Genomic DNA, 21788 nt, shown 5'->3' with positions numbered 1-21788 from the left:
ACTTTGCCAAAAATAGAAATAATTGTTTCTCCGACTGAGAAATTGACTGAGAAATTCCGCTAAAGCTGTGCACTAGGCCACTGTCAAATGCATTGCACATTTCATTATTATTGGTATTCGTGCGTTTCCGTATTAAATGCCCATTTATTGCTGACCCCTTAATGCATAACTGCCCACTAGTGTTCTCGATGAATTTGTCGCTCTGCTCTGAATGTTGATGTCATGGCATCCGAGAGGTAAATTCTCGTTCATTCGGGCTATTTACAAAAGCCAGCGGGGCATTGCTCAGACACACATCTTTGCAAGCGAGATGTTCCATCTCAAGGAATTATCCGGGTGAAATACTTTAATAGATAAATATCCCGCTGCGAATTTATTGAGCTTGTGATTTTTTCTCTTTCAAGTGACGCCTATTTCTACAATGAAAAATTTAATGGAAAAAAACGGAAGAGAAAAAGAAGTAACAACCGTTGAAAGGCACAAATAAACCCTTAATTTGCGTGAAAACGCGCGACGGGCACGGCTGATGGCCCATGGTCGCGGCCTAACAATGGGGTGGCAGACAAAGGAAGGAAACAAAACCGAGAGAGAGATCATCCACCACGAAGATGCAGTGATGAAATCAGGAGCTGGATGGATTGATGCAAGACGGGGCGGCATAGCTACGGCTTTGGAGAAGCCTTCATCTGGCAGTGAATAGATCGTGGCAACAACAACAACAAAACATCTGGTAGTTCACCAGCTTTGGCTTTCAGCAAAGCTGACACTGCTGGTGAGATGCTGAATGTCGACACCGACCCACAGTTTGCTTCTACAGTTGATCATCAATAATTATCCGGCACGCGATTATCCGGCTTCCAACATTATCCGGCGGTCCCGGGCCGATCCGGCGAAACCAGCCAAGCCGCTCCAAAGGCTGTAGCCAGTCCAGCGATCGTCTCAAACACGTGTTGTTGACGCCAACCAATAATGCAACAGCAGTGGAGGCCATATGAAGTGGAAGGCATTTGCGTTGAGGTTGTCCGAGCGTTGAGTCACGTTTTGTCATAGAAAAAATAATTGTGAAAGAATTCTCCTCGCGTACGAGAGGGATGTGCTTTTGCTTGAGCTTAATTCAAGTTCAAGGTTAACGTTTTTTTGTTGTTTAACCAAGCGAGGAGTCGGAAGACCAGCGATAGGGTCTCATTTGCAAGAGCGTCCTTAGTCTGCCAGTAGGGTTGCGATGACTGCTATTTGTAGTCCCATTTGAGTAATATTCAAATCCCTTTTATTTCATCCACTGCTAGATGAGGGCTCTCCCACATCGTGTGGGTTATACGACCGGGGGCGGGGGGGTTCATCCGGACCAAACCCCGCTTCATTATCCGTTGGCGTAGTGCTGCGTTTTCCTATTGGGCCGCGTGGCAACGGTCGACCTCCGCGGGTCTCACCTCTCCCTCTGCTGCCCCCCCCCTCCCCCAGGGTCACGAGTTGGCCGAGCGCTCGTAGCCCGGGGAGTCCCCGCGGTAAACAAATTAACGGCGCGGCCATAGCGACCATTCCCATCGCTGGCTCGGACCGAGGGAGGGGCGTCGTGTGACCTCTGCACTCTCATCTCTGCGGGTCGCAGCTGAGGGGGGTCCGGGTTTGGCGGCCCCCTTCGGGTCGCCACGGACGCCATGACCTCGCCCGGCCAACCAGGTGAGGTGAAGAGAAAATAATACCCTCCATGTAACCCCCGCAGTGCCGTCCGTTCTCCGCCCGTCACGTGGAAAGTGATTCCCGAAATTGCTGACTTTGCCGGTGGTCTGCGTGAGACGTTATGCGTCCTTGACGTTTGGCTGTTGAGTCGGCGAGTCGGCTGAAAGTGGCTCGAACGGAATTGTGCGACCTTTTCTTTTTTTTTTGCTGTAAAATTCCGCGCGTGGGTTAACGATATCAGTGCGTTGCACTTGCGGGGAAAATGAACGCCTTGCAAATGCGCCGCTGGCAAGAAGTGGAGCATTGACAGGCTGTGGTTACGCCTTTGCTCGCTGTGCCACCCGCTCGGAGTTGATGGGCGACACATTTCCAGCTCAGAAGTTGGGAGTTTCTCACAAAAATATGGCCCGGAGCTTAGCAAAGCAATCATCAATCACTCATTCCGAGTCACCAGCCATTGACATTTTTTAAAGCACTTTTTTTGTTATTTATCTGTATGTGTTATCTTTTTGTTCGCACTGATGTATTACCAAAATGCCAGAGGGGTTTGGTGACAGAGCAAAACGATAATAATAGGCAATTAATGACAATAATGATGATGATAAGTATTGCTGCGTCTGTCCGAGATAGCTTCTCTGAGTGTCTTAAATTATTTTTTTAGGAGAGTTCCATTTTTTAACTTTTCACCGGTTCCTATGTTTGAGAAGGGGTCTGTTTTTGTGTGGCATGAAACTGGAGTGCTGCTGTGAGGCAAGCGCACACGAAACAAAGCAGGTAACTCGTTAAACCCGCCACCACCCGACACGGCCAATTAGTAAGGTTTGTCACGTAAACAGAATGTGCTGATTGGTGACAAGTTCAGTGCACCGGAGTGTTGGGGAGTAAACCCACAACATTTACAGTTGGGTGGGTTTATTCTCAAACACACCGGTGTGCTGAACTCGTAACTAATTGGCACATTTTTTTACATGACAAACCTTACTAAGTGTCGGGTGGCGGTGAGGTTAACAACACATTTATATTTACGAACTATAACCCAAAAACCCTTTATTATGGATATTGGTCGTAAAAGTCTGCATGTTAAACTAAAAGGAAGTAACTCTCACAGAGCTACTGCAGCTCGGCCTCCGACAGGCACCACCGCATTGCCCTGGAGGTGAGCATTTCAAGCAACTGCCATCCCTGTGCGGTGCACCAACCCCACTTTCCATGTTGCTGGATTACAGGCGACCATCGCAGTAGTTGTCTCATAATCGCACAGGATCACGTCTGTGCATAATAACAACTGTCGACTGCCCTCAGGTTGTCCTCATTTTACGGACCTCCTTGAATGAGTGGACACATAACCAGAATGTGCTGTAATCTCAGCCCGGCCCAGCCAGGTTGTAATAAGTTAATATCGCCAATGAAAAAATTGCAGCGTCATTGGTTATTTTTTTTTCGACGCCTCTTCCCCGCTACCGTAACGTCCTCCTGCGAACAGGAACCGGGCAAGCAGCCGTGACCTGTGGCCCGCGCTGCAGAATGACGGAATGAAAAATGCAATTTGTCGGCATCGCGCAAATAAGAGTAGCCCAACGCTCGCGTGCTTGCCGCAGTTTCCTTCTTCCGCCGGCTAAATGGTTTAAGTCCAGGGTGGGACAGTGGGTGGGGAGGTAGGTGGGATGGCGGGTGATTGGCCACGGAGTCGGGAGTGAATCCGCGTTTTGTTGGAGAGCCGGGGACATTTGAGCAGGGAAATTAAGTTGCGGCCAATCCAACGTCATGGCTTAATTAAGGGGCGACTCAATATTTCAGTGTTTGCCTAACTGGTATTTTGGCAACACATTAAGTCAAATTAGCAGAATGTAATATGGACGGTTTCGTGTTTTGCTCGTTAAAAAAAATATTACTCCTGATGGCCAGCTTAACGGGACGGCTTCGTGAGCCGCCTCCGCGCGCACGGTGGGCCACGTTGCCGCTTGTCAGCCTCGTTGGCGTCCGATTATGAGACGCGGGCTAATTTGGTATCGCGTTGCGACCCGCCGCACCATGCAGCTTCACGGACTGTTTTATTAAATTTTTGTCATTTTCAGTGGGCTGGGGTGGGGGGAGGCAATGCCCGGTGTGAAATGGACACTTTGACAAAGGCGGACGGGCAAGCAATCGGCTAATGACCGCACGGCTCCTGTCTATAATTGCTACTGTTTATTTCTCGGCTTGCCCTGCCACCGGGGTATCTGGTTCTCTGGCCGAGCCTGGCGGCTTTTATTGTCTCGGGTTGCCGCTGCGCCGTGGAGTGGGCTGCGCTGTGCCGGCCTTCCCGAAGGAAGGGCTGTGCTTGTTCTCTGTGCCGTGGAGTGGAGGTGTGTAATTCCACCCCGCGGGGGGCATGGAAGGGGGGCAGGGATGGAGGCCATGATGTGGTGGTGGGGGGGCCGGGGGGCAAGGGTGAGAGAGAGAGAGGGAGGAGAGTGAATAGGAGCAGGCTCAACACCCAGTGGAGGAGACCTGAGCAGACAGGGAAAAGAGGGCCTTCGTTGGATCACAATAATAATACGATACAATTCCTTTATTTATATTCTTTGGGTCTTTCGGTAAAGTCACGTAGATAGAACAAAGTATAACAATATAATAAAAATAAAGTTAATAAAAATATCACAACGTTTCAATCGCAACACAAGCATTCGTCATCAGGAGGAAAAAAAAGAGTTTTATTATGATTTGTTATTCACTTTATTTTTATTATTTTATTGTAATTTTTTCAATCTACGTGACTTTACCGAAAGACTCAAATAATATGAATTCCTGCAGTCACGAAAGCTTTAAGTCAAGAATTCCTTTATTGTAAGAAATGTAGGTATGCTTGAAATATGTCCAATGTGTATTGGATGTATAGGCTTGTCTGTTTACATACTAGAACAAGAGTCACCAGAAATATATTTTTCGTGACTTAATTTCTAATTACGCTATGGTCAGTCTAAAACTAACCTGCCTGAGCCAACTTTAACGCTGCATGGAATTTCCAATGTTTTGGCATGTCTCACGTGACGTGGTCATATTTGCTCCCATCGCTCGCACTTGAATGATTTTTTGCTCTTACAATTTAGCGAACCCTAGGTTGCTCTTGCAGTCGAGACTCACCCGGGCTTCTTTGAGTTCCCTCGCCTGGTCCAACAAAATAAATGTTGAACTTGAACGCGTGGGGCAGGGCATGTCGTCCGTCCCTGGGACCGGGGTGTGGGGTGATGGTGTCCGGCGGTGGTCGAGACTGACCAAACATTACGACACGGATCGCTCTGTCGCCGGACTGTGCTAAGTGGCAACGGCTTGCAGAGGCCTTCGTCCACTGTAGCTGATTGATGATGATGATTGATAATAATGGAGGCGCAGTGGTTTCTTGCGCAGTGCTACAAATCTGGCAACCTGAGTTCGATTTCTAGCCATGACTAAAATTGGTGGCCAGTGATCTGTCTCCAACGGTCATCAACACTCACTGACCACCATGGTGAAGTGTGGTCAAACAACTCGCATGTCCGACGCAGCATAGGGAGTTCTTTATCCATTAGTGGAATGAAAAAATGGTTGTACATTTTTCTAGATTTTTATTATTATAACCTTAACTTGTATTCCTATCCCTAACTCTAACCCAACTTCTGTTCCTGACTGTAAGTCTAACTCTAACTGGAACACGCCGGTTATTGTCGGTTCTGGTTTCCCAGCGGAAACAAACAGATGTTTGACTTTTAACTTTTCTGTAACCCAACGAAAAAAACCCCACCCCGTTTTTTTTAGCTCATAAAACTTGAATATGCAAATTTAATTTTGCAGAGGCCAAGTTGGGTTACACGTTCTCTTGACCGGGTTTTAATGTCACAACCACCCAGAGACTGTGCTCGTACTGCGCGTGCGCGCCGGCACGTGCCATACTGTGCTGTTCCGCGTGCACGTGCCGTACCACGCGGACACGCGCCGTATCGCGTATATACATGTCGTACTGCGTGCACGTGCAATGCCGCGCATCTGTGTTGTGTCACGTTTGCGCGGCAGACTCGTACTGCGGAGCGCGTGTGTGCGTCGTGCACGGGGTTTGAGCGATGATGCACCGCCGCTGTGGTCGGCTTGGGCCCTCGACGCTCGCTCCGAAGCATTGGGTTTGCATGTTTTGGTTTACCTCATAAAAACTAAGCTCAACTATTGTTTATTTTTACCAGGGAATGCCCACTGAGCTATGTAGCTCTTTTAAAGATTCGACCTGCTCAGATATGATTGCGCAACAATAAGGCTTACCATCATATGGAAGTTTATAGAAGCCAAATACGCGTGACGTTGATTCTAAACGTGGAGGGAAAAACCAGAGGACCCGGATAAAAATCCACGTGACCACCGGGAGAACATGGAATCGAATTCACGACCTCCTGCATAACACCACGCCACCATGGCACCCCATTCCCTGCGTTGTCCCAGCTGTGGCACAGAGGTTGACATGCGAGCATGTCGCCTAACTGCTGTTAAGCTGTCCGTGTCGTTTTATTGAAATTTACGCTTATCTTTACGAGTCTGAGCGGGCAGCTTTAATGGTTTTGACTCTTCTGTGTACACACAGCCGATCCCTAACCTTGTTTGCTCGCCACCTTTTTACGGATGGAACCCTCAACGGTCTAACGATCCTCTGAGCCGATTTTACATCTTCCCCGTAATGAGTTTTTCCACGGCAATATCCGTAAACTCCAATTGTGGCCGCTTGATTACCGGCACTTCTCTTGTGTTTACCTTCGGGTCCGGCGGTCGCCGTGAGGTCACCTGTACCCTCGCCGTGGGACCCGTCTGCGCGTGCGCACGTGCCGGCCGTGCATTGCACAAGGCTCGGCACATCGCAGGGAAAATGAGATTCATACAGTCTATTCTCCTATAACGTGTAGTTTTACTAACGCAAATTGAATATAACACAATTAATCTATTGGGGAACGTGTGTTTTTATAACCCGATGCGAATTTCATATAACGCGATCGAGTCAACGGAATACATCACGCGAGTAGGAATAAGCAATCTTGATTTGAAGCTTTCGTGATTGCAGGAATCCATACTCTTTGGTTCTTTCGGTAAAGTCACGTAGGTAGAAAATTAACAGATCACGACGTTTCGATCGCAACACAAGCAACCATCATCAGGTGAAACAAACACAGCAGGAGAACTGCTGACGTAGAAGGAGGAGCTGCTGCAACAAAGAGTATGGATTCGGCAGTTGTACGGCTGCCTGGGCGTGGAATCGCACGAGGCGGGATGCTGCTGGATGCTTCTAGATGCTTTGTTCATCCTGCATACATATCTCACGTGTTATCGCGGACTGTGCTTTAACCTATATTATTTGTTATTTATTATAACGCGATTTTTCCATAACGCTGTGTTCTTCAGGAACGCAACTACCGCGTTATAGGAGAACGGGCTGTAATAAGATAATTCACCACCCTTTGTCAATCCGCTATGGGATGAGGGCCCCCTTCCCGTGGCTGTTTTTAGCCGTGGCGAGGGATCGGACTCGGGTCGCCGGCTTCAATAGAGCAGGGCGTGAATTACCGTGGTGGAAGTGTCCGATGGGAATCCATGTCCCAGCCCTGACTGCTGGAAGATCAACCCTGCTCGCTATACCCCCCCACCCCAGGGCCTCCCACCGCCCCCGTATCGTCGCAGTGCTCCGAGTGGACGGCAACAAATGTGCCATTCAGCTCCAATGCAAGGCATTGTGGGCAGGGAGTGGATGGAATGAATAGCGGCAATTACTCTTGTTTGGGCACAGTGCTTCTCAGTACTGAAGTGGCTTTGTTAGGCTCACGTGATTCGCAGCGGAGGCGTTTTGAGTAATGCTGGGGTGGCGGGCCGCCCGGTGGCCTCCGGAGCCGCCGCTGGCGCTCACGGCGGCCGGCACGGAAATCGGCAGAACCTGTGCCGGAACCACTATGCGGCGCGGCGTTTTGTGCGGAACGGCAGGCGGCCGCTGCGCTCCTCTGCCCACGACGGTGCGCCGCTCCACGCGCACGTTGCCATTATTTTGACGCTCTTTTGGTAATGCTGCCACCCCCGCATTCCACTTGTTAAATTTACGAGTCTGCAAATGATGCTGCCGCACGACGGTTTGCCGATTTTGAAAGCGGTGAGCACACCCCGGACGCGCTGTCATTTTTGGCTACGGTACAAAAAGCATGCCCCCTTCCCTGCCGCCCCTCCACCGGATCGGCGATTGATTTTGCAAGAGGGAAATGTGGTCCGCTTTTAATGTCGGCCTGCCACCCGCGGTACGGACCGTCAACCGTCGTTGCCTTGCCTCGTTTCAGATTTGAGTTGCGATTGCGCCAGTCCGCCGCATCAATCTGGTCCCGCGATGACTTAATCCGCGAGAAGCGTTTTTGAGTCCCGTAAACACCGCGTGCGCGCACGTGTGGGCGCCGTTATCGCCGTGCTCCGGCGCGTGCATTAGTTTTTTCGCGGCCGCTCTTGCGGGCGGGAGAGTCGCGCGCGGTTTCCTCACGGGGGTTGCAAGAGAAGCCAGCCCCGGGGACGACGCACGACGCAATAAGCACGCTAAATACAACGAAATCACTCACGCGACTGACTCGGTAAAGGTTTAGTTTTTGTCGAACCCTCTGAGCGCGTACCTGTACGCCGTGTTTGTCGTACGATGTGCGGTGCGGGTTGTTCTGCTTGAAGATGGCGAAACAGCAATTGATGCTTGAATGTGCCTGGACACACTTCACATGTGGACCCCCAGAAATGGGTGGTGGGTTTTATTTGGGATATCTACAGTTTTTCTCCCACATGAAGCCAAACTCTCATCCATGGAATTGGTCAAACATTCCGAAATATAAGTGGTGGGACACTCCTTGGATTCGGCCAGGCCCTCCTGGATAATTGAAGGTCATTATTCTTATAATGACAGCGTGCCTGCAATTGTAAACTTCTTTGGGATAAAATACTTCACATGTCAGTTAAAGTTTTCTTTTTTACGAGCGCCACATTAAACATTCATGCTCATTCACGGCACGGCACGGCACACGTGCCATCGTCAGGTGCTGCTGCCTCTGTAGGCGCCGTCACTACGCTTAAACAGATGATGGGAAATGAAGGAAACACTGCGCCTGCAGAGTTTTTTTTTATCCACGTTGCTGCGAGCGTGGCGCAGAAGCATCAGCATTCAAAACATCCCCCTCCCCTAACCGTACACCACGGCCGCTTCCCCGTCGTGTGGAACTGCGTCCTGTGCGATGCCCGGCAAGTAAATCGTGTGTTGTGTTTTTTTTTCTCTTGCTCCCCCCCCTCCACCTCGCTTTCTCTCTGCCGTCTTAAGGACTTGGGAAGTAGTCCATCTGAAAGCACTTAACAGGCGGGGGGGGGGGGGGGGGTCCCTTTGTCTCGCGTTGTCGAGTCGGCTGACCCAGACTCTTGAGTCTGCATCACATGGACGCGGGGAGCCGCGTTTATTTTTTTCCCCATCGCCAAATAAATTTGCCCGCCAGCCCCCTCGGGCCCCCTGTTGAGCACCGACCGAGCCAAGCTTGCCGTTGAATCTCGAAGGTTCACGCTTTTCTGTCCCATCCTTAGGAGATGGTGCTGCCCAAAGGAAAACATTTAGGGGTTAGGGGTATGGGGGGGGGGGATTGTTGGTTGTGGTGTGGTGGTGGGGTGGTGGGGCCGGTGGTTGTGGGGCCGCATTGGGGGAGGGGATCGGGGGCCGGGTGCACTTATCTCCCCGGGGTTACAAAACCTGCTGCTCACACGGTGTACCAAGTGGCGAAAAACAAGGAACCATGGCTGTCTGGCTGACAACCCACGGCAGCGCACCGAGCGGCACGCCGCCGCTCGTGACTACCGACGACAATTTCCAATTAATTATTTTTCTAAATGTTTGTTGGGTTTTTTTCTTCTCTCTCTTCCTTGGGACGAAGTTCTTTACTTCTTATACAAAGAAAGAGGGTCGGATGTAGAGGAAAATGGAGAGGGAGGGGGAGGATGGACATGACATTTGCAAGCGAGATGTTTGGCTGCCTGTGCATCATTCCCCCGACTTCTTCTCCATGAGCTCTGCTTTCAGGCGACGCCTCCACGCGCTCACCACCGCGTTTACCGGCTTGGCAACAAGGAAAGCTGCAAAATATTGAGAGCTCGATGCAAACTGGCGGCGCTCTGAAATTTCCACACCGATCCCGGATCATGACAACATGAGCGCACCTCACGCAACTGCGTCTTCCTTTTCTTACGCGCATGCCGCTGTCCAGAGGACCTCTTCTTCATTCCTTTGTGTTGAGCATCGTCCCTCGTTTCCGAACTTACGCCGGGAGAGGAACACGTTGACCAGAGAACAAATGCGAATTACAGCTGTGTGGATCGGCAAGTTAAGCATGCTTAGGCAGGACTCGCCGGGAGTAGAAGTGATGATTGCCAGTGGGTGAGACTAACGGCGGAGCGTCTCAGTCGGGAGAGGGAACGTGTCTGGAGAACGTCACCGTGAGAACGGAGGGATGAGATACGCTCCTCTGCAAAACGGCTAATGGCGATCATAATAATGACGATTTTTTTTCTCTATAAACTCCGCAGCTGCCGCACGTTTGCGAGTTATTTTGCAGACTTGTTGTGGGCTGAGGTTGCATGCGCCATCTCATTAACAGTTTGGCATGTTTGTGTAAGTGATTACGTATTGAAATTAAATTTTTATATATTTTTAAAGGAGTAATGATTTTTTAAATAAAAATTTTCTCAATCAATTTCCAACTTTGCGTGCGCCGCCTCTTGAGCCGCACGTATAATAAAGCAAACCTCAGCCAAAAATGGAAGTCCCGCGGTTCCCTTCATTAATTAGAACTGTGAAATGTACCAACTATTTTCTTGCAGAGACCGTTTAATCATTTCTAGAAAACCCGTCGAATCTCACCGGCGGTAATGTGGTTATCGGTCCTACGCACATCAGACTAGCCGGGATATGTTTAAGCTAGTAATTATCACAAATTTACCCCAGTGAGCCCACTGTGGATAATGACTTGGCACGGTATTGTATTGTGACGGATATTAGCGAAAATGTACGTGCGCAGCACTAGAAAGCATCACCGTAATGGAAATATTTGCTGACACATGCCGCCTTAATTTAGCACTCCCAGCCTAGCTAAGCTCGATCAAACTGCTCTGAACTGTAACCTTACGTTATACTTTCTTTTTTTGGCTTTTCAGCAACACAAATATCGACGAGGCCAGCAGAAAAACGCTAGCACGAGGGTTAAAGGACAAGTACGACACGCTTCTCTGTAGTCACCGCCTGCGATAAATATGAAGTATGTATGTTGAACTTCTTTTTCACCGTACGTAGCCAACCGTGTTAATCGGAGGTGCTGGTGGGTGGGGAGGACAAGAAACTAAACACAAAAAGCAGTCTTAAAGAAATTAGCTTTCAATCTAGATTTAAAAGTGGATAGCTCCAGCGGCTACCTGATATCGGAAGGAAGAGCTTTCCGGCCGAAGTGCATCTGGAAGTCTTAGCTCAATTGAGAGGGAAGGATGGGGTGGGGGTGGAAAGATGGGAGGGGATTGGAGCTTTTGGCAACAGAGAAAAAGGGAGAGAGTGGGTGTCGGGCAACTTTGCTGGACCCCTGACCCCAAAGTGTGTGGGCCCCCTGATTTGTTGAGGAGAGACGTCCGTCCGTGCGGTGTGGACGATAGAGGGGCGCGCAAGGCAGGGGGGGGCGGAGTGGGGGGGTGGAGGACATGGGGCCCACGAGGCCTGGCCGAGACGCCCGCAAGCCCCAGGCTTCCCCGGCTATCGAAGTCTGTGGGTGCTCGGTGGCCAGCGCCTGCCAGCCCGCGATAGGGCTGGCGAGTTTTTTTTTGTGTGGACGCTGATCGCAGCGCGGCGATAATGCACGCAGGGGGCCCCGGGAAACGGCTCCCGCGCGCCCGCCCGCGTGCGTCTCGGCCCACCGTGCAAGCGCCGAGATGGCGGCGCTTGCGCCCTTGGTGGACGATGATTTGAGAGTCGGGTGGACGGGACGAAGGTGCGCCCGTTGGTTGCCAGGCCTAATGTAAGAAGGTTCCGCTCACAGTGGGCTGTTTTTGGCGACTTGATTTGGAAGGTGAGAAGACGGTGTTTCACGCATCGCGTCTTAAATGTTAGAGGCGTTCCGCGAGAACTAATCGTACACCCACAAAATGAATGGAGAGCGTCGTTGTTAAGGCTTTGTGTGTGTGCTTGATTTCAGAAGTGACATTTTATTGTCATTGTCTTTCTCTCACTTGGGTTCATTCTCCCGGTTGTAAATTATTTATCAGCTTTTTATCTGGGCACAGTTGGGGCTTGGAACTCCCTTCCTGGTTCTGCATTTTTGATCTAACATAACCCACAGTTCAAGATGCCTGTCAACTCAACCCCACTATACTCCAGCCCACTCTCTTTTTTCGGCCGCTTTGCATCAAAGGCTCGGGATCTCTGCTTGCAATTGGATCGTCATCACTTCATCACAATGTGACAGCTCGGGGAGACCTTCATCCAGCAGTGAGTCGAACCTGGCTCATGATGATGATGTTGTTATCACAGCCTCCCCCCAGCTTGCCGAGCACCACGTGCGTGCCGTTCAAGCGTCTCGTTTGTTGTCGGTTTTCATTTTCCCCATGAGCTTATCTGCCGGGTGTCTTGGTGCGCTGTTCCGCACGTCGACGTTGCCCGTCTGCCCGGGCAGTGCCGTAAGATCGCGTTGCTGTCTCGGCACGCGCGGCACGGCGTGGGAATGTCAGAAATCCCAGCGAGTCGCGCGCGGGGGCTTCGTTGCGCCCAACGTCAACACAGCCATGCGCCGGCAGCCGGCGGCCTGTACGCAGCCACAGGTAGCGCTGCCACCACCCCCCCCCCGCCTTGCCTTTCGCTGGGCCATGTGTGTGCTCGCACGTCAGCCATTCTCTGCGAACCGATCTATTAGTGCAACGCAGCCGTGGCCTGGCATGGCAAAGTGGAGGCCTGGCAGTCTGGCGTGTCAGGCCCAGGACAGCACCTTAGCAGCATCCTCTCACCCCGCCCATGCGCCGCTGTCGGCCTTTCACCGCAGCCCGAGTCGTTGGCGCTACGTCGGCCCGGTTCGGGCCGGTCCGCCGACCCACGGCGCTCCGGGTTGCCGTGGAGCGGGCGGTCGCTTTCCCAGAAAACCGCACGCTTCCCCTCCCTCGCTACCCACCCCACTCGCAGCAGATACGCAGGCCGCAGGCTGTTAGTGTTCGGTGGCAATCTCTCATCTTGGCCTAATTTCAGGAAAAACCCTGCGAGGGAATAACAATGAAGTGAGAATTTCACCCGAGCGCTTGAAACACGGCAGCGGGGTGCTCCTAACTGGACCCAGTCCCATTTTTCAAGTTTTTTTCCCCCCGCTTTTATTATTTCGTCCCTCGCTCCATCAATATTTTATTTAGCGGAAAAATATATACTACCGGCAGCCAGAAAACTTTGCTTAACATTTTTATTAATATGCCTGCTTCATCGAAACTTCAAAGGAGGTTGTTAATTTCGAAATGCGGCATTTCATGAAACATTCAAAAACCCATAGTCTGGAAGGAGTCGTGTGTTTTATACTTAATTGGATCTTGGCCATTATTCATCTTCATTGCCGTGGACGTTTGAGCTTTGAGATGCTGCGGGCGGCGAGAGCGTGCCCACGCGCGCTCTCGGCTGGCCGGGAGCCACGGGAGGAAGAAGCGGAGGAAGAGAAGGTGGCGGCGTTTCGATACTTGATGGGTTGTTTTGAAGGCACTCGCCCACGTTCCCCAGAGGCACGCGCGGGCGCGCGCACGACTCCCGGACGGGTTTCCTTACCCCCACGTGCGTCGCTCCATCGGCATAACCCGAGCTCCCCCGCAAATCTACACCTTCCAGATGGGAGCTGATAGGGGGGGCTCGTGGCAGAAAGGGGGGGCGGTTGCTGGACCACAGCTGTGGTGGGGAGGGGCACTTAGCCGCACACACACACACACCTGCCTCGCTTCTCTGTAATCTGTGCCCCCCACCCTTCTCCCCCCACACACATGCACGTGGAGGAAACACGGGGAAATTCCTAGAACTCCTCTTCGTGCGCTATTTTAACACGGCCCGGGCACTCGCGGGCCTTGTGTCCCGTGGATACTCGCTGCGGTGACGCTCGCCGTCACGTTGCCTGCGGCCCCCCGGTGAATGCCGGGGGTCGCCGCCCCCGGTGGGGGAGCCGCCGCTTGCAGTGCTGCTGTTTACCGCCTGGGCCAATTTTGTAATTGAAGCGAGCGTCGCACGCGCCCCTCTCTCGCCGCGGGTGATTGATCGATGGTCGATCGCATTTTCGTTGGCCCGGGCTGTGATGATGAAGATGATGAAAAGCCACGGCGTTGATGCACGAACTCGTAATCGAGCTGTAACTTACGGAGGCCTGCCGCTGGTACGTCCGCACGCGCGGGAGGGGTGGTTAAGTGGAAATGAAACGCCTTCGGTGTGTCCACCGCCCACCCCCACCACCCCTCACCGCCTGACGAGATGAGCTGCCCGCTAACGAGTGCAGAGAAGTGTATTCGGACCCCGGTGCGGTTGGAGCTTTCGATACGATCGATGCCGTGGGTCACCTGCGAGGAAATCGGCGCAACGCCTGTGCAGCGGGCGGTGGCTTGTTTTTGTCAGGATTCATTCGGTCCCAATGATCGTCCCCTCAGGGAACCCTGCGAATCCTGATTGAGCCTTGCTCCAGTTCTACACAGTGTCAGGAATTAACGCCGAATCCTAAGAATTCTATCCGAGTCCGGAACACGGAACCCAGGCGAGTGCTGCTGGCGCCAGCGACGATCTGTGGCCCGGCGCTCTACCGTCAGTCGTGCCACTCACCCCGCGCTCACTTGCCACGCTCGCCCCGCTCTCATCCCACCCTCGCCCCACATTTGCCCCACATTCTCCCCACAATCGTCCCAAACTCGCCCCACGCTCACTCGTCCCACGCTCGCCCCACACTCTTCTCATACACGCCCCATACTCGCTCATCTTACACTCGCTCGTCCCACGCTGGCCCCACACTCGCCCCGCACACACACCACATTCTCCCCACACTCGTCCCAAACTCGCCCTACACTCGCCCCACACTCACCTCACACTCGCCCCATAATCACTCGCCCCACACTCACTCGCCCCACACTCGTCTGGGAGCCTTCTGCTGCTGCCTGCGGTGTCCCCGAGTCAGATCCCGCCGCTGGCGGCGGCTGCGTTTGATAGCGGCGCCCGTGGGGGTAAGTGACAGTGACGCTGCCTGTTATGTCGCTGGCTATTTTGCGTTTTGAAGAGCGCGGGTGGGATCGAGCGCGCCTCTGATCTCCGTCTGACGGCCGAATTCATCGTTTTCCTTTTGCGAGCGTTCATGGGGGCACCTTGATACGTTGTCCCCAAGCAATAGAAACAAATCATTCCACCGTCTTGACCTTTTCGAGGTTTTGGTAGAGGCCCGTCGACGTGGACCTCCGTGTGTGTGGGGGAGATGTTAAACTGTGCTCCTGTTGGTTTGCATTCCTGCCGCCGCGAGTCTTTTGGAAATATTGCTGCCCGGTCACGTGACCGACGTCCACCTCAACATTTGGTCGGCCACCAACACGAGGACCGGCCGGCGCGTTGACTTCTTTAAAAACGACGCGCCGTAAATTCTCACGGCGCATTTGCGTAATGTCCCGCAGTCCGCACTGTACTTTGGCAGCTGTGAGCCCGTGGCTTGTTTTCGGCCCATTTACAGATTGCTTTTTCGCCTCTTGGCTTTATGCGCGAGCGGAGAAAATTTAATTCGGCGGCGAGCTGTGGACATAACCGAGCGGGGCGAAGCGAGCGAGCGAGCGAACAGCACGCTGTGCCTCTCTTTCAAATGCAAAACACGGCGGTGGCCAATAAATAAATTGCACGGCGCGGAAGCGGCTTTGAGTAGCTGTCAGGTGTACGGAGCCACGGCCGCTGGGTCGCGCGCCTCCCCATTGGACTGCGAGCGGAGCGGCACCGCTGTCGCCACCCTGCAAGCTCCTCCCCGCCATCGCCCCTCCTCCCAGCTGCCCATCACGCAGCGCCTATTTTTAGCTCCCCCTTTCCCAGGGGCAGCTTTTGTCTGCAGCCCATGATTCATCATGAGCAGCACTCTCCCTCCCTACCCTTGCCCGTGCTCTCCCTCCCTCCGTCCCTCCCCTCCCCTCTGCTCGCTCGCTTTCACACTCTTCCTTTCTTCCCATCCCGGAGCGGGCGGCGCACACGGGAAGTCTCGCCTCGCATGCCGAGGCGGTGCGACGCGGTGCGATGAGCCTCAAGCGCGGTGCCCCCGCATGTTAATGGTCGGCAGCGCCCACGAGCAGCGTGTTCTCATTGTTTAGTCCACACCTGGCGCTTGGAGCGGCCGATAAGCAGGTGAAGCGCTCGTGTTTACACCCGCTCGCCAGCAGCCAGACGCTCTGCAAGAGCCAGGCTGCGTGCGTGCGTGCGCCCGATTTCACACGCCGACTGAGCAGCTGTTTCCCAGAAACAATTCGGTTATCTCACTTTGTAAAACGTTTATGAGCAAACGGCTGCGGTAATTTTATCAGTAGGTGACGGAAAGCGTTTTGCAATGACAGTGTTTCATTTATTTTGTGTCCGATTTGGATGTGTGCCTCTATTTGCCCCCACGATGTGTGCATGTACACTCTTGACCGTGCCGCGCACACACACAGCAGGCGCTTGGGGGGGGGGGGATTGTAGCGTCCTGCGCCTTGCCGCGTCCGCGAGGTCCACGCGTTTTCCACGCCCGCGGGGTCAGCGCGCCGTCGCGTTTGCTATCGCACGTTATGTCCGCCGCGCCGCTAGCTCGCTCACACACGTGGCCGCCTCTGTCTCCTCGGTTTGCAGACAGCTTGCCTGGACGCGAGCAAGTCGGGGAGCTGACGTCTCACCGCCAGCCCACCGCCGCCGCTGCCGCCGCGTGCTCCGGCCCGGGTAAGGAGGCCACGTGCGCAGGGCGACCAAGCGGCGTCTTTGGTGGTGGCGGGGGGCGGCGGGGAGCGGGGGAGGTCCACCCGCACCCCCTTCTCCCCCCATGCTGCGCGGGGCTCGGCCTCGCGCTTCCGAGAGCAGCGCTCGAGGAGTTCGTTGGCACCCGTCGGCAGGCGACGCGGCACGACGGGAGCGTTTGGTGTTCTTCGCGTCGATTTTAGCCGGCGACTCTGAAGACTTTTGTCTTTTTTTAGGTCCCTTGTTTATGTGGCCACTCGTTTGGGGGGTGGGGGAGGGCTGGCTGGGGGCGGGAGGGGGGTTGCCAACAGCCTTGACCGGGTGGTGGTGACCGGCCGCTGGTAACCGGCCGCATTTAAACAGAGCCTCCCTATTCTTGGCCCGAGTCACGGACCCTCGGAATGACAATGGGATAACCCTCCTGGGGTCGCGACCTGCGTGTTGGGAAGCGCCGCTGCACAGGAGGCTGCCCATGGTCGTGGTGGGGGGAAGAGGCTCACGGTGGAGCGTGAAGTGCACCGTTCAATGCATTTCTTTTGTATATTTTTTTATGGGCGCCGTGGTGGCGAGATATCAAGTACCTCGCCTGGTATGGAGGAGGTCGTGGGTTCGATCCTGTATACCTGGAGTTTGCATGTTCTGCCCGTGGTCGCGTGGATTTTTCTCCGGGTCCTTTGGTTTTTCCCTCCACATTGAGAAACACGTTTCGACTATTTGGCTGCGCTAAATTTCCACGTGATAAGCCACTTGGTTGAGCTTTCATTTGTGGCCACGTCGCTTCTGAAAAGCCCTATACAGCTCAGTGAGCCTTAACTGGTAAAACAAAACTAGTTTATCCACATTTGTAAGTTTAAAAACATGTATCTTTTGGGAGGGACACTGGACAAATTTGATTCCGTTCTCCAGGATATTAACTCCATTCGTTGTGCGCGGCGAGGGAAAGACAAAAACGTAAGCGTCGTGAAATGTTAACGAGGGGAAAGGGGGTCGGTGCGCGTGGTCAAATTGACGGCTGGCGGCAGAGTGCGGGAGGGGGCAGCAGAGGAGAGGAAGCAGCTACACACATTGCCCCCGGCCGCCCTCGGCGTCGAGCGTGAGGAGGAGGAGGTGTCAGTGTTTGCTGGAGCAGACAAAGCTAAGCGGGGAGTGGGGTGAGGAATCGGTGGTGGGGGGGTGGTCCCAGGTTCCGTGAGAGCAATCTCCGCGCGGCGCGAGCGAGAGAGTGGCCCCCTGCGCGTTGTTACCACCGTCCAGGGACTGGTGCTGCCGTGGGTAGGGGGGGAAGGGTGGGGGGGGAGCTCGGCCTCGCCTGGCGGTCGCGTGACAAGAGTGGAATGAACGCCGAGTGCCCGCCGGCCAAGACGGTGCGTGAATTGTGGAGCCGATAACGGCGGCTCCATCCCATTGTGACGTTACAACGCCGAGGCACGAGGTCACCCTCACTCCCCACCCGACCCCCCTACCCGACACCCCCCACCGTCAACCAGAGCACCGTCCCTCCCGCCAGCCCGTCCGTGTTTATCTCGCGCTAAATAGAAAGGGCCTTGTTTCATGTGCGTCTATTCTGGTCGGAGCTATTGCTGGGGGGACAAACGCGTGCTGTGTTCAGAAATGACAGGAACGTGAGCAGGGCCCGGCCAGATGCACGGCCCGTTTGTGTCACGCATCTAAAAATATTTAATCTGCTTCTCATCCTTAATCCCCCGCCATCTGGCCGTTCGCATGCACCATTCTCCTCCGACCCTTGTACGTGGCCAGAGCACGCACGCGCTAAGCAGCCACCTCGCGCTGATGGGGAGCGCGCGAGCCTCGCGCATTCCACCTGTTGATTTTATACATTTTTTTTTATGGCCACGCAGACGTGGATTTTAATATTGATAAGTGTGACTTGCACTGTAAATGCGCCCTTTACTGCGCAAGGCAGGGCGCCCAGCGTAGCCTGGCGTACACAGATGATCTGTAAATATTGACCGACACGGAGCGTTTTTGTGTGTAGGGGGGGGGGGTGTCGGGGTGGGCGGGCATGGCTTCTGCCAGTCGAAGGATCGACGTGATGAGAGATTGGTAGAGCTCTCGTCTACGTGGGAGGCTGGGCTTCAGATATCCGCTCGCTTGGGAGCCAGTGATCACGGCCAGAATCTCTTGGAACGGCACCAGCATCAGGAGCGGTGGCCCGTTCTTTGAATGATGAGGTGTGCCACCTTTCACGGCAGCAATCGATAATCAAGGCAAGCTAGGAAAGATCCGTGCATAAGCGCATGGCTTATGTAACGCTTTGACACGTGCGTTTGCCTTCGGAAGTATTTAATTATCAGCATCGAAGCTATGATGGGGAGCTATCGGGCTAAAATGTCTTTGTGCATGTTAGCAAGGAGTGGTTTTAGCACTGCTACTGTGGGTCTCTGAAGTCTTGGCCAACACTTTCACCAGTTTGGCCGTTTTTCAAGCAGGCCATTCATGAATAGCAGCACAAATTTGCGCTGCAGGTTCGTTCGTATGATGGCATCTCAACAAAAGTTACCATGCCCCCCCTACCACCCCCCCCCCTCATTACAAACGTTTAGGAGAACGCTGACGGTCGACGCTTTGGTCCGCTCCGCAGGAGTTGACGTTACCTCACCGAAACCAGCGATACCTGGGAGGTCGCTGCGTGAATTTTAATTAGCAACCACATTCCAGAGGGGGTACGTTGCGCGTACATTAATTTTAGCGTCAGAGGCGGTCTCCCGGGAGAAGGCGAAGAAGCCACAGAGGCAACGAGAGCGCCCCACCAATTTTAAACGCGCGCTAATCCCCGCGCAACAGTCGTGCGTGTGGCGCGTGCTGCCCACCGCCCGGCGGGGGCTGTGAGAAGTGGGGACCAGCTGTTTTGGCACGGGCGTCGTGCCACGCACGTCTCGTGCCACACGCGTAGCGGCGGTGGCGCGCCCGCGTCTTGAACTATTCCGCCTGAAAACAACAATCTTGCCGTCGCAAAAAAGCTTTTGAGCCTTCTTTTCCGAAGAGAAGGGTGTGTACGTTTTTATTCAAACTGTTTTACTCTAATCACGCTCTCGGTGGCATTGGGGGCAGCAACATATGAGAGCAATGCTCGTCAGAGGACAATCAAACCGATGTTGTGTTATTCTCATAGCTGGAATTTAGCCAAATTGGGAGCAGAACCAAATTTACTGTGACGGATGGTTTTGTGTGGTTGTTGGAGAGATTCTGGCTCCGGGACCCAGAATCTCTGCAGGTGCCATCTCAGCTGTCTGAACTGCGAATCCAATTGACAGGCGAAATTCGCCGGGCGGAACGCACGCACGCACGTGCCTCAGTTAAGATGGCAAACAACCGCGTCGCGGCCGGAATTTGCCCCGTCCTGCCCGTCGCTCGCCCCCCACCCCCCCACCACGTTGCGCGAGCCGCTGCGGCCGACGCTGGAGGGAGAAAGTGCCGCTCCTGGGCTTGAGAAGCGTTCACCTTTACAAGAAACGCCATTAGGAGAGAGAGAGAGAGAAAAAGCCCGAGAACAAAGGAGCCGTCCGCGGGAGTTGGTGTGTGACCTGGGGGCATTGAATCATTGATTTTTCGGGGGTGATGCCATTCTAAATATAGAGGAGCAGCCACGGCCGTCCTGGTAGAAAGCTTTTAAACGATGCATTATGTATGAGCCGGTGCGAGCGGCCCAGCAGCGCGGGCCTGCGTGCGCGAGGCTCGTGCATCCGTGTGCGTGACTGCATGCGTGACTGCATACGTGACTGCTGCATCAGTGTGTGTGTGAGTGGTGCATCAGTGTGTGTGTGAGTGGTGCATCAGTGAGTGTGTGAGTGGTGCATCAGTGAGCGTGTGAGTGGTGCATCAGTGTGTGAGTGAGTGGTGCATAAGTGTGTGAGTGGTGCATCAGTGTGTGTGTGTGAGTGGTGCATCAGTGTGTGTGTGAGTGGTGCATCAGTGTGTGTGTGAGTGGTGCATCAGTGTGTGTGTGAGTGCTGCATCAGTGTGTGAGTGAGTGGTGCATCAGTGTGTGTGTGTGAGTGGTGCATCAGTGTGTGTGTGAGTGGTGCATCAGTGTGTGTGTGAGTGGTGCATCAGTGTGTGTGTGAGTGCTGCATCAGTGTGTGTGTGTGAGTGGTGCATCAGTGTGTGTGTGAGTGCTGCATCAGTGTGTGAGTGAGTGGTGCATCAGTGTGTGTGTGAGTGGTGCATCAGTGTGTGTGTGCGTGCTGCATCAGTGTGTGTGTGACTGCTGCATCAGTGTGTGTGTGAGTGGTGCATCAGTGTGTGAGTGAGTGGTGCATCAGTGTGTGTGTGAGTGGTGCATCAGTGTGTGTGTGAGTGGTGCATCAGTGTGTGTGTGAGTGCTGCATCAGTGTGTGTGTGAGTGGTGCATCAGTGTGTGTGTGAGTGCTGCATCAGTGTGTGAGTGAGTGGTGCATCAGTGTGTGTGTGAGTGGTGCATCAGTGTGTGTGTGCGTGCTGCATCAGTGTGTGTGTGACTGCTGCATCAGTGTGTGTGTGAGTGGTGCATCAGTGTGTGAGTGAGTGGTGCATCAGTGTGTGTGTGTGAGTGGTGCATCAGTGTGTGTGTGAGTGGTGCATCAGTGTGTGTGTGTGAGTGGTGCATCAGTGTGCGTGTGAGTGGTGCATCAGTGTGTGTGTGAGTGGTGCATCAGTGTGTGTGTGAGTGCTGCATCAGTGTGTGATGTGAGTGGTGCATCAGTGTGTGTGTGTGAGTGGTGCATCAGTGTGTGTGTGAGTGGTGCATCAGTGTGTGTGTGAGTGGTGCATCAGTGTGTGTGTGAGTGCTGCATCAGTGTGTGTGTGTGAGTGGTGCATCAGTGTGTGTGTGAGTGCTGCATCAGTGTGTGAGTGAGTGGTGCATCAGTGTGTGTGTGAGTGGTGCATCAGTGTGTGTGTGAGTGGTGCATCAGTGTGTGTGTGAGTGCTGCATCAGTGTGTGTGGGTGATTGGTGCATCAGTGTGTGTGTGAGTGGTGCATCAGTGTGTGTGTGTGAGTGGTGCATCCGTGTGTGTGTGAGTGGTGCATCAGTGTGTGTGTGAGTGGTGCATCAGTGTGTGTGTGTGAGTGGTGCATCAGTGTGTGTGTAAGTGGTGCATCAGTGTGTGTGTGAGTGGTGCATCAGTGTGTGTGTGAGTGGTG

At 53.6% G+C, this 21788-nt stretch overlaps 1 protein-coding gene across 2 annotated transcripts in view; it reads left to right on the top strand.

The window, feature by feature from the left end:
- Window positions 1-1465: 1465 nt before the first annotated feature.
- The window catches only part of LOC133344747 (histone deacetylase 4-like), a 100153-nt gene continuing 79830 nt past the window's right edge, over window positions 1466-21788 (top strand). For both annotated transcript variants that reach the window (XM_061554866.1, XM_061554865.1), the window contains exons 1-2: window positions 1466-1680; window positions 16544-16630. In XM_061554866.1, coding sequence (XP_061410850.1) covers window positions 1659-1680; window positions 16544-16630 — 109 coding nt within the window. In that variant the 5' untranslated portion in view covers window positions 1466-1658. The remainder of the gene's footprint in view (window positions 1681-16543; window positions 16631-21788) is intronic.

The sequence above is a fragment of the Lethenteron reissneri genome, chromosome 20 (assembly GCF_015708825.2).
Source record: "Lethenteron reissneri isolate LAM-NWPU_2019-01 chromosome 20, ASM1570882v1, whole genome shotgun sequence".
NCBI lineage: Eukaryota > Metazoa > Chordata > Hyperoartia > Petromyzontiformes > Petromyzontidae > Lethenteron > Lethenteron reissneri.
This window is presented reverse-complemented; position numbering and strand designations above follow the sequence as displayed.